This window comes from Coregonus lavaretus, assembly GCF_964263955.1.
Source record: "Coregonus lavaretus genome assembly, chromosome: 4".
NCBI classification, from domain to species: domain Eukaryota; kingdom Metazoa; phylum Chordata; class Actinopteri; order Salmoniformes; family Salmonidae; genus Coregonus; species Coregonus lavaretus.
The window spans coordinates 3,705,113-3,720,658 of NC_139991.1; the positions used below are offsets into that span (position 1 = coordinate 3,705,113).

General features: G+C 42.2%; 1 protein-coding gene across 1 annotated transcript in view; it reads right to left on the reverse strand.

Moving 5' to 3' along the window:
- The window catches only part of LOC311128547 (immunoglobulin superfamily DCC subclass member 3-like), a gene marked incomplete at both ends in the record, with an annotated part of 82,357 nt that extends 77,336 nt beyond the window's left edge, over window positions 1-5,021 (reverse strand). Inside the window, one exon of the mRNA XM_084160735.1 lies at window positions 4,958-5,021. Within this exon, the coding sequence (XP_084016861.1) occupies window positions 4,958-5,021 (64 nt within the window). The remainder of the gene's footprint in view (window positions 1-4,957) is intronic.
- Window positions 5,022-15,546: the final 10,525 nt, after the last annotated feature.

Here is a 15,546-nt window from a genome sequence, read left to right on the forward strand (position 1 = left end):
TCTCCGCACCAAGCCTGTGGTGCGCGTCGTCAGTCCGGCACAGCCCGTGCCTGTTTCACCGGTGCCTGGTCAGGTACCGGTCAGCTGCTCCACACCGGAGCCTAAGCAATCCGCTCCACCGATGTCCAGTCCAGCTCCAGCCAGCGGGACCAGACCAGGGGCACTACGGGGGGGTTGTTAGAGGGTGGTGGTCACGCCCGGAGCCGGATCCGCCTCCGAGGAGGAATGCCCACCCGGCCCCTCCCCTGTTGGGTTTATGTTGGCGCGGTCGCAGTCCGCGCCTTTGGGGGGGGGGGGGGGGGGGGTACTGTCACGCCCTGGCTCTGGGGACTCTTGTATGTTGAGCCAGGGTGTTAGTTTCTTTGTGTAGTGTCTATGTTTCGTTTTCTATGTTCAGTTTCTAGTTCATGTGTTTTCTAGGTTGGCCGGGGTGGTTCTCAATCAGAGGCAACAAGAATCCGCTGTTGCTTGTTGTCTCTGATTGGGAACCATACTTAGGCAGTCTGTTATGCACTTGTGTTTTGTGGGATCTTGTTCCGTGTTGGTTTGTGTTCATGACCGAGGACTTCACGTTTCGTTTTGTTGTTTTGTATCATGTTGCTAGTACACTATTAAAGAGATGTACGCATATCACGCTGCGCCTTGGTCCGTTCATTATGACGATCGTGACAACAACAAAAAGGGTGCTTTTTTATGTTTAATAAATGAATGTGAAAATGTGAATTTCAGAATCTAGACATTCTCTATATTTTAGAGCAAACTATAAGGAGTGACCACAACAAGTTGTCTGTATCATGTACAGTTCACAGATCATAGGGTCTTACAGGAGGCCTGTATAGGTCTAAAAAGGCCTAAAATTGCCACTTTCATCATGATTTTCTCAAAAGTGGTTTGTGATACAAATGTAAGAAGCATGTCAAACATTCTTCCTCCCAATTAAGTTTCTATGTGAGAATTGCCAGAACAATCTGAGATACAACAAAACATTTTTGGGCTATCCTTGCATATAATCGCCCAAATAACACTTTTTGGTCAATCATACATGTAGTTAATTAAGTAAAAGTGTAAGTCACCCAGTAAAATATTACTTGGAAGGGGCACACTCCAACACTCAGACATCTCAGACATCATCTACAAACGAAGCATGTGTGTTTAGTGAGTCCGCCAGATTAGATGCAGTAGGTCCTGCTAAGCATTCAAAATGTAACAAGTACTTTTGGGTGTCAGGAAAAATGTAAGGAGTTTCTTTAGGAATGTAGTGAAGCAAAAGTATAAGTAGTTTAAACTATAAATAGTAAAGTATAGATACCCCCCCAAAATACTATTTTTTACATAAGTATTTTACACCACTGGTTGGCGGAAAAGGCACATGTACCGGTAACTGCCAAAATAATGAAAACACTTTAGGGATACAAAGTATATTGGAAGAAAGAAAGTTAATTAAGCTATTAACATCCCATCATGCTTAGAGTTCCAGAAACTAGTAGAATCTATGCCAAGGTGCATTGAAAGTGTTCTGGCTCGTGGTGGCCCAACACCCTATTAAGACACTTTATGTTGGTGTTTCCATTATTTTGGCAGTTACCTGTATATTACTTCATTTGCATATTTTAATACAATATTTCAGAAAATGTGTAATAAAATTAATCTCATATTTGTGTCTACATTCAACTGGTAATGGACATTTTGATATACGTATATACAGATAAAAAACGATTACTGTATTCGGTGTGGTGCCTAGCCTAATAGTATACTATTAAGGCTACCTGTAATTATGTAGTTCTAAGGACTATGGCTTCTGTTGACAAAAAATGTGTCATGCTAGATTTCGATCAAGAAATTAGACTCTGTTTCAGACTCTGTAACATCCATAATGGTGTTTTTTCCTCTCTGAAGTAATAATGGAAATTACAATAAAATTATAGTTTTTGTGTTCAGCCAAGCCTTTCCTTCGAAATGGCTATCCATGTCTTGACCTAAGCCTTACAACCTCACAGAATATCTCTGACAGCAGCCAACCAAAACATGATCTTGATTTCTAGGGTAGACCTTGGAAGTAAAGACTGTAAGTTTGGATATCTATCCACAGGCATCTTACTATGGCAATTATGAATCAACGACCTTCCTTTTGAACCTCATACTATAAACACACACACACACACACACACACACACACACACACACACACACACACACACACACACACACACACACACACACACACACACACACACACACACACACACACACACACACACACACACACAGCTGCAACAGGGTGCCCTTCACCCTTCAATGATCAAAGCAATAAGCTGACCCACAGACTAAATCACTACACCATTAAGATGATATTGACAATAAATATGTACTAACAATGGTCCCACCATAAGCTGTAAGAAAATGTATATTTTATACAAATTACACCTGTGTTTGCATTGTGATGATGACTCACACTGGCCAATGCAGTAACTCCCACCTGCTTCAATCAACAATATTCCTACGTCTAGTTCCCTCTAAAAGGTAGTCCGGCGGTCTGACATGTGTCCATAACATTGTCAACACATGGTCATTCCCTATGGGATATGTGCACCTGAGGTCTCTGTGTAGACTACTCATCAATATCTTTCACCAAACCAACATAGAAGAATAACAGTAGTGTGTGCAGGCTATGGCTAGCCTATCAAATTATATTACAGGGTCTAAGACGAAGCTCACAAGAATAACACAAGTAATCAACAATCTCATCCTTATAGTGAATGTGACTAACAAAATCAATTGTTTCAAGATGCAAATCCAAACAACCAATAACAAAGCTTTATGCTAATTGAGAGACATTGCTGTTGCTCAGCCAATACGATTTTTTTGTTGCTGTTGTTGTTGTTGTTGCTATTTGTCATTATTTTGAACAAACATCTAACAGTGCACAGCTTTCTGGTCATCCCTTGCAGAATGAAAACAAAAGACAGACTGTTCTACTCAAGCTTCACTGCAGCTTCTAACCATACACCTTCTTACCTCAGTGGTTCTGTGGTCTTCCTCATATTGACTGAAACTTTAAACGCCACAAAAAGTATTTGCAGGATTCGTGAAACAAATCAATTGAAGCTATTTGATTTCTCTCAGATGTGGCAGCTAGAATACATCACAACAACTCCCCTATAAATCACTCACTAGCCACACACAAATAACCCAAAGGCCTCAAATATAAAATGTATGCATCATGTTTACTCCTTCACTCCTCCTTCCTTACTCCTTCACTCCTCCTTCCTTCCTCCTTCACTCCTCCTTCCTTACTCCTTCACTCCTCCTTGCTTACCCTCCATACTGCTCCAGTCTTTACTGGAAATGGGATTACATGGGTGGTGGGCTCCTGTGGGTCTCTATGGCATGATGCTCATCATAAAAGCATCCCTCTATCCGGGTTACATGCTGGGAAATGGGGCCTCGCATTGAGGGACTAAAAACTATTCAATCATACTGAACAAAGGAGCCAAGAACATTTTAAAAAGAAGTTCATCTGTACAAATATTCTCCTCAGCAGGCAATAACTGCTGTCTTTTTTATTCATTCTCACAGCAATAAATTGACTACACAAAGACTCAGTCAATCAAAGCTATCTCCACCTATGACAGATGATAAGTGCAGCAGTGTTCAGTGCTCTGATAAAAAAAAGGCTAATATGCTCTATGCAGACAAGTGCAAGTATGAACTGTCCAAACATCATTGTTATTATGTCAAATGTTTCATATTTAGTTTTAGATTTATCACATTTTAGATGAATAACACAAAATACCTACCTACACAATATTGAAATGTACTATTCATATGCGTTAGGGAAAGGGAGGCAGAGGGAAAGCAGAAAATATTGGGAATGGCAATAGAATGGAATTAAAAAAGTAATAACATTCCATCAATGCATAAAATGCTGGTTTGTGTGCATCAATGGTAAGGATGCATAGTGACCACAGCCAAGAAAGAAAGGAATGAGATACTAGTCTTTCGGGCACTCTTTGGCACAGAGAGTGTATTTGGCACAAACCAACACAACAGGACACACATGCACGCACACACACAAACACACCTAAGAACCACATGGACCATAATGGGTATAAACCATTATCATTCTTATTTTTAATACATTAAATTCATAGGATGGCCTACTTAAACATCATAAAATCAAAATAATCTCATAACCTATTGTTATTATTATTATTATTATTGTTAGGCCTATTATTAGGCTATTATTATCAATATCATCATAATTATGATAATTATTAGCCTACCACTTTTTCTTGGTTCACGTCGTAGGCTACAATGGTAGGAGCCTATCATCATCATCGTCATCATCATCTGTCTATATAATTTTTTATATAGTTATTATACAATTATGCAACAGACCCTATGTGGGTTAACCTACGTGTTTTCTAGGACGTAGGCTACTGCACGTGGTTACAGTACAATAAAATCATAGGGCGCATGGATTAAATAATATTTTTTTAAGCAACAACCGTGTTGTTATATAGGCTAATATGAGAATATTTTCAAAGAGGGTCAAACAAGTTCGTGCCAGCTACACATCATCATGGACTCAAGTGTGAGATCCTTGATATAGAAATATCGGTTTCTAAATTCCATTGGCACACATTCACAAACACACTCATATAATACACATGCTGCATGGAACCGAATTCCCCAAATGAAGATGAACGTTCAAGGTATAAACGCAAGAGAAGAATATGGTCAAGTTCACGGCCAGCCGAGATAGTCAGTGCTCCTATAGTTTCATTCAACCATGTCTGCAGCCGAGACGGTATAGAAATATATAGGGCTAGATATTATGCACTATCTTTGGTCTGCAGCACCAGCTTCTGATACGGGTAAAAGGCGGTTCCGTTCCTAAAAGGTGTTATCCTGCAGAGGTAGTAGTAGCCTAGAAATGATATCAATAAACACTTACCGACTAAAGCGTTGAGGAGTAATGCAAAAAAGCATGGAACAAGGCAGCGCCTTCTGGTAGCCATTTAATCACTTTGAAATATATTACGATACTTGAAAAAACAACGTGAGGCGATCCGAAGAAAACAGACATACAGCTAACTCTTTATGTAGAACTTGCTTGCGCCATTTTGCACATCTATCAGGAATCTGTCAGCATCTCGTGCTCTCTCCTCCTCTATCCCTCTGTATCCCAGAGCCGCTGCCTCACACACATATCCATGTTGTAGCTTTTATCACGAACTACACTTCTCTTCCATCTGTCTCCCCTCCTCCATCTATTGCATTCGCTTTTGAAGGAGTCTCTACTCTGAGAACAAAAGCGACCAGACCGCTGCACTCACAAGGCAAATAGTAAAGCCCCTATTAAGCTATGTTTAGATTGCAAGTGGATTTATATTAAAAATATATATTATACCATAATTGTTACTATTATACCACTGTATCCAAATAATTGATTCCCATTTTTATAGGCTAAGCCAAATGTATAAACGTTTGCTAGTTGTAGCCTAACATTAAGTTCATGTTTTCTAATGTGAGGTTTAGGTCTATAATAATACTATAATAAAAATAATAATACTTAATGTTATGAATAATATTATAACAATGCTGTTATCTGTTGAGTTGTATTACTATTATTATTAAATATAATAATACATCATGTTAGTCAAAGGGCAAATAACTGAAATATAATTTTTGGTGAAGGTGTAAAAATGTGAAATGAAAACAACATGCTTTTTGTTGAAGGTGTTAAAATGTGAAATGAAAACGGCAATGTCAAAGTGCGCACACAAATCACCCCTTTTGCTGCTCGACATTTCCAGTGATTTATTGTGCATCAATTATTGTGGACCACTTTTGGACCACACCATGGAAAAAAACGATGCTACATGGTCGACCAAGAGGAGATGAGTGACATCTAACGGTGAAGAACATTGTTGCAATTTATCAGCACAGCATCATTAGGTAGAATTCCCCAATAGAAGCGCGGTTATAGCCTGGTTGCCGCCTCTGTTCAGCCAGTAGACTACATGTTGCACTCCTTGCCACTCCTGTCATTTGCCAAAGTACAGTGTGTGTGTTGGCTAATTCTCTCTATGTCCATTCAGAAAGTTTCCTTAAGAGAGGGACAAATAATAGTTAACTGAAATTAGCATAACAACATTGTAAAAATGTAAGCAAGTCATGATGATCTGCATGTGCGAGGAATGAAATGACAGGTGAGTTTTGTGTTTCTTTCCTCTCATTAATGGGATGCAACTGAAGCAAACGTAGCTCGATTAAATCTTGTAGGCTAATATTTTTCCATATATCATTATTTCTCTCTCATTACGGAGTCCTCTCTAGCCATTTTAAACAACGTGATCTTGCATTGACACTGCCTCTTCAGAACGGTATTGTTTGTTGTTCTTAAAATTCTAATTCTATATTGCGCCAAGTTTGCGCGCACCCCATCTTCCATAACGTTGTCATGGAACACATTAATGTTGTTTCCAACCATATAATTAAGAATTAGAAGAATTTAATAGGATCTCTATGTTTCCAACTACCAATCAGCAACTGCACGGTAAATCCGGCTGCATATTGAACGAAAGGCCAGTCTCTTTGGCAAATGACAAGAGTGGAAAGAAGTGGAATGTTTGCTAAAAAGACCGGTATCCAGACTACCTTTACTGTAATTGTAGGCAATCTTAGAATGTGACATTTCAGAATATGTTGCGAGTAGGCCTAGATTATATGCCTATAGGTAAAGTAGCCTGTAAATTAACAGCGGTGTACTGCTATATTTATCTATAGCATACTGTAGGCCTAACCTATGGCCCAGGTAGGCTCAATCACATTTTGGCATAAAAAATGTAAATATGCCTATTCATGGACTTTGTTTACTCTTTAGTGTAGCTCTGTCCACTTTCATTAATTTCATGATAATATTGTATCTTTAATCTCCATCTACCCAAAACACAACAAAAGGCTTTTATATAGGCCTACCAAAGGTGTTATCCTAATCCATTATGTCACTATGTGTAAGGCAATCATACTATGCAAACGAAATTGTCATTAGTTATCCTTAGCAATGGACAGGTTAAATTTTCTTAATAGGCCCACCTCTTACGGTGTGATTGCAATCTTAGAGGTTCTAATTTACATCTTATTAACCCCCCTCTCTTGTTCTAAGCGCCTGGTGCCTCTTGAGGTAGCCTAATGGAACCAAGTAATAGACCTACTGTAGGTCTGCAACATTAACTGACTGTCATGTGTAGGAGGGGATACATGTGTGAAATGTTCAAAGATAAAGCCTCTGTTTTTCTCGAAGGTGAACTATTGTAATCACAAAACCACACATACCTCCTAAAGAAGTCTCGAGGTATTGCTCGCCTGAGGTAGAGTACCTTATGATAAGCTGTAGACCACATTATCTACCAAGAGAGTTCTCATCTATATTATTCGTAGCCATCTATTTACCACCACAAACAGATGCTGGCACTAAGACCTCAATCAACAAGCTGTATAAGGCCATAAGCAAACAAGAAAATGCTCATCCAGAAGTGGCGCTCCTAGTGGCCGGGGATATTAATGCAGGCAAACTTAAATCAATTTTACCTAATTTCTACCAGCATGTCACATGTGCAACCAGAGGGTAAAAAACTATAGACCACCTTTACTCCACAGACAGAGACACATACAAAGCTCTCCCTCCCCTCCATTTGGCAAATCTGACCATAATTCTATCCTCCTGATTCCTGCTTACAAGCAAAAACTAAAGCAGGAAGTACCAGTGACTCACTCAATACGGAAGTGGTCAGATGACGCGGATGCTACGCTACAGGACTGTTTTGCTAGCACAGACTGGAATATGTTCCAGGATTCATCCAATGGTATTGAGGAGTATACCACCTCAGTCATCGGCTTCATCAATAAATGCATCGACAACGTCGTCCCCACAGTGACCGTACGTACATATCCCAACCAGAAACCATGGATAACAGGCAACATCCGCATCAAGCTAAAGGCTAGAGCTGCCGCTTTCAAGGAGCGGGACACTAATCCGGATGCTTATAAGATATCCCGCTACGCCCTCAGACAATCCATCAAACAGGCAAAGAGTCAATACAGGATTAAGATTGAATCCTACTACACCGGCTCTAACACTCGTCGGATGTGGCAGGGCTTGAAAACTATTACAGACTACAAAGGGAAACCCAGCCGCGAGCTACCCCGTGACACGAGCCTACCAGACGAGCTAAATGCCTTTATGCTCGCTTCGAGGCAAGCAACACTGAAGCATGCATGAGAGCACCAGCTGTTCTGGACGACTGTGTGATAACCCTCTCGGTAGCCGATGTGAGCAAGACCTTTAAACAGGTCAACATTCACAAAGCCACGGGGCCAGATGGATTACCAGGATGTGTACTCAAAGCATGCGTGGACCAACTGGCAAGTGTCTTCACTGACATTTTCAACCTCTCCCTGACCGAGTCTGTAATACCTACATGTTTCAAGCAGACCACCATAGTCCCTGTGCCCAAGGAAGCGAAGGTAACCTGCCTAAATGATTTCCGCCCTGTAGCACTCACGTCGGTAGCCATGAAGTGCTTTGAAAGGCTGGTCATGGCTCACATCAACAGCATCATCCCGGATACCCTAGACCCACTCCAATTCGCATACCGCCCCAACAGATCCACAGATGACGCAATCTCAATCGCACTCCACACTGCCCTTATGAAAAATGGCCAGTATGGCCAGTATGAAAAATGAATGCACTCACTAACTGTAAGTCGCTCTGGATAATAGCGTCTGCTAAAATGACTAAAAATGTAGAAAATGTATGTGAGAATGCTGTTCATTGACTACAGCTCAGTGTTCAACACCATAGTGACCACAAAGCTCATCACTAAGCTAAGGACCCTGGGACTAAACACCTTCCTCTGCAACTGGATCCTGGACTTCCTGACGGGCCGCCCCCAGGTGGTAAGGGTAGGCAACAACACGTCTACCACACTGATCCTCAACCCTCAGGGGTGCGTGTTTAGTCCCCTCCTGTATTCCCTGTTCACCTTACGACTGTGTGGCCAAACATGACTCCAACACCATCATTAAGTTTGCTGACGACACAACAGTGGTAGGCCTGATCACTGACAATGAGACAGCCTATAGGGAGGAGGTCAGAGACCTGGCAGTGTGGTGCCAGGACAACAACCTCTCCCTCAATGTGAGCAAGACAAAGGAGCTGATCGTGGACTACAGGAAAAGGCGGGCCGAACAGGCCCCCATTAACATCAACGGGGCTGTAGTGGAGCGGGTCGAGCGTTTCAAGTTCCTTGGTGTCCACATCACCAACGTACTATCATGGTCCAAACACACCAAGACAGTCGTGAAGAGGGCACGACAACACCTTTTCCCCCTCAGGAGACTGAAAAGATATGGCATGGGTCCCCAGATCCTCAAAAAAGTTCTAGAGCTACACCATTAAGAGCATCCTGACCGGTTGCATCACCGCCTGGTATGGCAACTGCTCGGCATCTGACCGTAAGGCGCTACAGAGGGTAGTGCGTACGGCCCAGTACATCACTGGGGCCAAGCTTCCTGCCATCCAGGACCTATATACTAGGCGGTGTCAGAGTGGCGCAGTGGTCTAAGGCACAATCCAGGCTCTGTCGTAGCCGGCCGCGACCGAGAAACCCATGGGGCGGCGCACAATTGGCCCAGCGTCGTCCAGGATAGGGGAGGGAATGGCCGGCAGGGATGTAGCTCAGTTGGTTGAGCATGGCGTTTGCAACGGCAGGGTTGTGGGTTCCATTCCCACGGGGGGCCAGTAAAAAAATTAATATATATATATATATATATATATATATATATATATATATATATATTTTTTTTTTAAAAAGAATAAAAAAAGACACCAAAAAAAAAGAATGATGTATGCACTCACTAACTGTAAGTCAGTCCTTATATTATCTCCAATGTATCTTCCATGTAAAAAACCTGTCTGATTAGAATGAATAATATCCGACAATACCTTTTTAATTCTATGCGCTATACATTTTGCTAGAATTTTTGCATCACAACACTGAAGTGTAAGGGGCCTCCAATTTTTTTTTATGGACTGGATCTTTATATTTTCCACTTGTATCCTGTTTCAGTAATAATGAGATCAGACCTTCTTCTTGAGTGTCAGATAATCTACCATTTACATAGGAGTGGTTAAAACATGCTAATAACGGTCCTCTTAGTTTATCAAAAAAGGTTTGGTATACCTCGACTGGTATGCCATCCAACCCTGGAGTTTTCCCGGACTTAAAGTATTTAATTGCATCCAGAAGTTCCTCCTCTGTAATTTCACCTTCACACGAGTCTTTCTGTATGGCTGTTAATTTTACATTATCAATAGAAAAAAAATCTACAATTAGCTTCAGTTAGAGGAGATGGAGGCGACTGAAAAGAAAACATATGCTTAAAGTACTTTGTTTCCTCCTTCAAAATATCATTTGGTGAATCATGGGTGACTCTGTCAATTGTAACCAGTTTCATTAAGTTATTTTTGGTAGCATTCCTATGTTGAAGATTAAAAAAGAATTTTGTGCATTTTTCCCCATATTCCATCCAGTTTGCTTTATTTTTATAATATATTACACTTGATCTTTCTTGAATAAGTTTCTCCATTTCTTTTTGTTTTTCCTCTAATTTATTCTGAGCCTCTATGTTACAGTTTTTATTGCCATCTATCTGTTCTGTTAGACTTTCTATTTCCTTTGTTAGTATAAACTCTTTTGACCTAAATTGCTTTTGTTTTCGAAATGAGTACTGAATTGCATGGCCTCTAAAGACACATTTAAAGGTGTCCCATACAATAAGTGGATTTGCTGTACCTATGTTATGTCGGAAAAAGTCAGTTATAAATTCCTTTGTTCTAATTATAAATAAATTATCATCCAATAGGCTTTGATTACATTTCCAATATCCTCGCCCACGTGGAAATTCAGTAAGAGTAATGTATATGCCAATTATATGATGGTTGACCGCATTCTGTCCCCTATCAACACTTTTTAAACATTTGGTGCCAACGAGAATGAGATAAGAAAGTCAATACGACTAGCTTGATTGAGTCTCCGCCATGTATATCTCACTAGATCAGTATATTTAAGCCTCCTTATATCTACTAGTTCTAATGTATCCATGACATTCACAATTTCCTTAAGAGCATGTGGGTGATTGTTTGTGGTGTGATTTCCTTTACAGTCCATTGAGCTATTTAAAACAGTATTATAATCCCCCACCATAATAATATTGTCTTGAATTGCTTGCAGGGTTGATAATTTATTATATATATTGTCGAAGAAGTGTGGATCATCATTATTTGGTCCGTAAAGGTTAATGAGCCATATCTGTTTATGGTCCAATAACATATTTAAAATAATCCATCTACCTTGCGTATCTATTTGGACAATTTGCACATTCGGATCGAAATTACTATTAATTAATATCATCACCCCTTTTGAATTTCTTTGCCCATGGGAGAAGTATATTAATTTGCATTTTATTGCATGACATAAGTATTTGATCACCTACCAACCAGTAAGAATTCCGGCTCTCACAGACCTGTTAGTTTTTCTTTAAGAAGCCCTCCTGTTCTCCACTCATTACCTGTATTAACTGCACCTGTTTGAACTCGTTACCTGTATAAAATACACCTGTCCACACACTCAATCAAACAGACTCCAACCTCTCCACCAAGGCCAAGACCAGAGCGCTGTGTAAGGACATCAGGGTTAAATTTGTAGACCTGCACAAGGCTGGGATGGGCTACAGGACAATAGGCAAGCAGCTTGGTAAGAAGGCAACAACTGTTGGCGCAATTATTAGAAAATGGAAGAAGTTCAAGATGACGGTCAATCACCCTCGGTCTGGGGCTCCATGCAAGATCTCACCTCGTGGGGCATCAATGATCATGAGGAAGGTGAGGGATCAGCCCAGAACTACACGGCAGGACCTGGTCAATGACCTGAAGAGAGCTGGGACCACAGTCTCAAAGAAAACCATTAGTAACACACTACGCCGTCATGGATTAAAATCCTGCAGCGCACGCAAGGTCCCCCTGCTCAAGCCAGCGCATGTCCAGGCCCGTCTGAAGTTTGCCAATGACCATCTGGATGATCCAGAGGAGGAATGGGAGAAGGTCATGTGATCTGATGAGACAAAAATAGAGCATTTTGGTCTAAACTCCACTCGCCGTGTTTGGAGGAAGAAGAAGGATGAGTACAACCCCAAGAACACCATCCCAACTGTGAAGCATGGAGGTGGAAAAATCATTCTTTGGGGATGCTTTTCTGCAAAGGGGACAGGACGACTGCACTGTATTGAGGGGAGGTTGGAAGGGGCCATCTATCGCGAGATCTTGGCCAACAACCTCCTTCCCTCAGTAAGAGCATTGAAAATGGGTCGTGGCTGGGTCTTCCAGCATGACAACGACCCGAAACACACAGCCAGGGCAACTAAGGAGTGGCTCCGTAAGAAGCATCTCAAGGTCCTGGAGTGGCTTAGCCAGTCTCCAGATCTGAACCCAATAGAAAATCTTTGGAGGGAGCTGAAAGTCCGTATTGCCCAGCGACAGCCCCGAAACCTGAAGGATCTGGAGAAGGTCTGTATGGAGGAGTGGGCCAAAATCCCTGCTACAGTGTGTGCAAACCTGGTCAAGACCTACAGGAAACGTATGATCTCTGTAATTGCAAACAAAGGTTTCTGTACCAAATATTAAGTTCTGCTTTTCTGATGTATCAAATACTTATGTCATGCAATAAAATGCAAATTAATTACTTAAAAATCATACAATGTGATTTTCTGGATTTTTGTTTTAGATTCCCTCTCTCACAGTTGAAGTGTACCTATGATAAAAATTACAGACCTCTACATGCTTTGTAAGTAGGAAAACCTGCAAAATCGGCAGTGTATCAAATACTTGTTCTCCCCACTGTATATGTTTGTAAATTTACCAATAAAAAATACCGTAATGATTGAGTGTCCATATAGCTGTACCGTGATATTTGCATTGCTACTGAGTAACCCTTCAATTGTTCTCCACTAATTCCCCTGCTAAAGCCCCTCCCCATCCCAAGTTGAGCCGTCATCCCAGTGATCAGCATCCCACCCACGTCCCTCCGGATCCCTAAGGCCCCGAGAGGCCAGGACCCATCCATCGAAAACAGCACACAGTGCCACCCACAAAACAGAAGCAGATTAACTGCCAAAAGCATTTCCAATGCTGTCACCTCTCTCTCTCTATATATATAACTATTTAAAAAAAATTATGCATATCCTATTTTCCATCATTATTAATTAATATGCGTAATATAATTAATCCATTGTTAGGATTTTAACATATAACCCGGATTGCCATTGTATTACATTTAATTTATTGACAAGCAATTATTATCCTAGCAAATAATTCCCATGGTCCATCCCATACCTCCTCCCCAACATCCCCACCCCCCCACAACAGATGCCGGACAAACACACACGCACATACTCACATACTCCAACACACTCAACCCCCCTCCTCCACAATCCATCATAAAATCAGATACTCAACGGCTGTTATATCCCAGAGCCCAACTCAAGAAAGGACCTGATTTACGAGTGCACATACAGTTAAAGCTGATTGAGAAAGCATGCAGATTGAGCAGAAATTGACAACAATGTGAGATATGATTAATCTACTTAATCTATGTCAAGTCCTAGGTGATGGAGATCAGATCCACCCTCTTCACCTGAGACACAAACACGCGGATCCCCTGTTGTAACCATTTTCCCAAGCATCTCCGTGCAGTCAGACCATTGATTATTTTGTGCCACCTGTGCCACAATGATAAACCCCCTCTCTGATTGTCCAAGTGTGACCCCCTCCCCATGGGTTACTGCAGCCAGTGTTGCCAGCACTGCCACTACCTGGGTGGGGGTACCCGACCGGAATCCCCACCGGCTAGGTAAAAGGTCGTCAAGATTCTCATTAGCAGCTTTGAGAATTTCCTTGTATATAATGCTCTCCCATCAGGGGGCTCTGGCTTTGTAGGACCAACCCTGCCAGGCAGGCTCAGAATCTTGAGGGGGCGGTGCTGCTCAAGTAGGTCTACACAAAATTGAAAGCTCTCTCTCACTACCCCTGCTCATAGACCCCCGTCGGCTCTGGGATATGCAACCATTTCCCCTCTCACTCACTTAAAGCCGCACCTTTTCAAACACAAAAATGCACACCACATGGTTGACTGCGGTAGAAATGGGCCGAGTGTGCAAACGCATCCGCATCCACACCTGCCGCAAGGGGAAAAGGACGCCAGAGAGAACACAGGACCAACTACAACAACCATCCGCCAAAACAACAACCGCCCGCCAAAAAAGCCATGTTCTAATTATTTGTATTTAAATATGTATTATTCTGCTTGTTATCTTTTCTTGTTATATCGTTTTATCCTTTTATAAAATACTATACTTACTATAAATGTTCTTTAATATTACAATCCCTATCATTGCTAGTATTGGGTGCTCCATTATTCGACTCCTCTATTACAACTTTTAGAATAGCCATGGAGTAATCTTTGTGTCTCTGAACATTTGGTTGTCGATATACAGTTTATCCACCACGAGTGCAACACGTTTCCCTTTTAATCTGTTTCCCTTGAAGATTGGATACAGAACTTTGCGCCTTTCTGCAATCTCCCTCGGGAACTGATCATTCATGCCTATTTTCGTACCAGCAAGTCTTTTCCCTAGGCTTTTAACCATTGCTTTATCCTTAAAAAAAGCAAATTTGGCAACGATTGGGTGCTCATATTTCTGTCCTCTTTTTCCGAAACGGTGTACACGTTCGAGTTGGATTTTATCGACAGCCTCGAGTGGGATTTGTAGCGCTGTATGCAGGAAGTCCTTCATAATATTCTCTGTTATTTCTCCCTCCTTTTCCTAAATACCCGTAGCCACTGGCTTGGTGCGCGGAGCAGGAACAGGCCGGGCCGGACTGGGAACACGCACCACTGGCTTGGTACGAGGAACAGGAACAGGCTGGGCCGGACTGGGAACACGCACCACTGGCTTGGTGCGAGGAGCAGGAACAGACCAGGCCGGACTGGGAACACGCACCACTGGCTTGGTGCGGGGAGCAGGAACAGGCCGGACTGGCGACACGCACCACTAGGTTGGTGCGGGGAGCAGGAACAGGCCGGGCCGGACTGGCGACACGCACCACTGGCTTGGTGCGAGGAGCAGGAACAGGCCGGGCCAGACTGGGAACACGCACCACTGGCTTGGTGCGAGGAGCAGGAACGGGCCGTACCGGGCTGACGACACGCACCACTGGCTTGGTGCGGGGAGCAGGAACGGGCCGGACCGGACTGGGAACACGCACCACTGGCTTGGAGCGGGGAGCAGGACTGGGTTCCTTTATTAACCCCCGCTCCTTCTGCTGCCTAACCAGCTCCTCTCTCCATGCCTCTACTTCCTCCTTCTCCCTATGAGCCTCCTGCAGTGCCTCCTCTTGACTGGATCTCTCCCGCTCTATTCTAT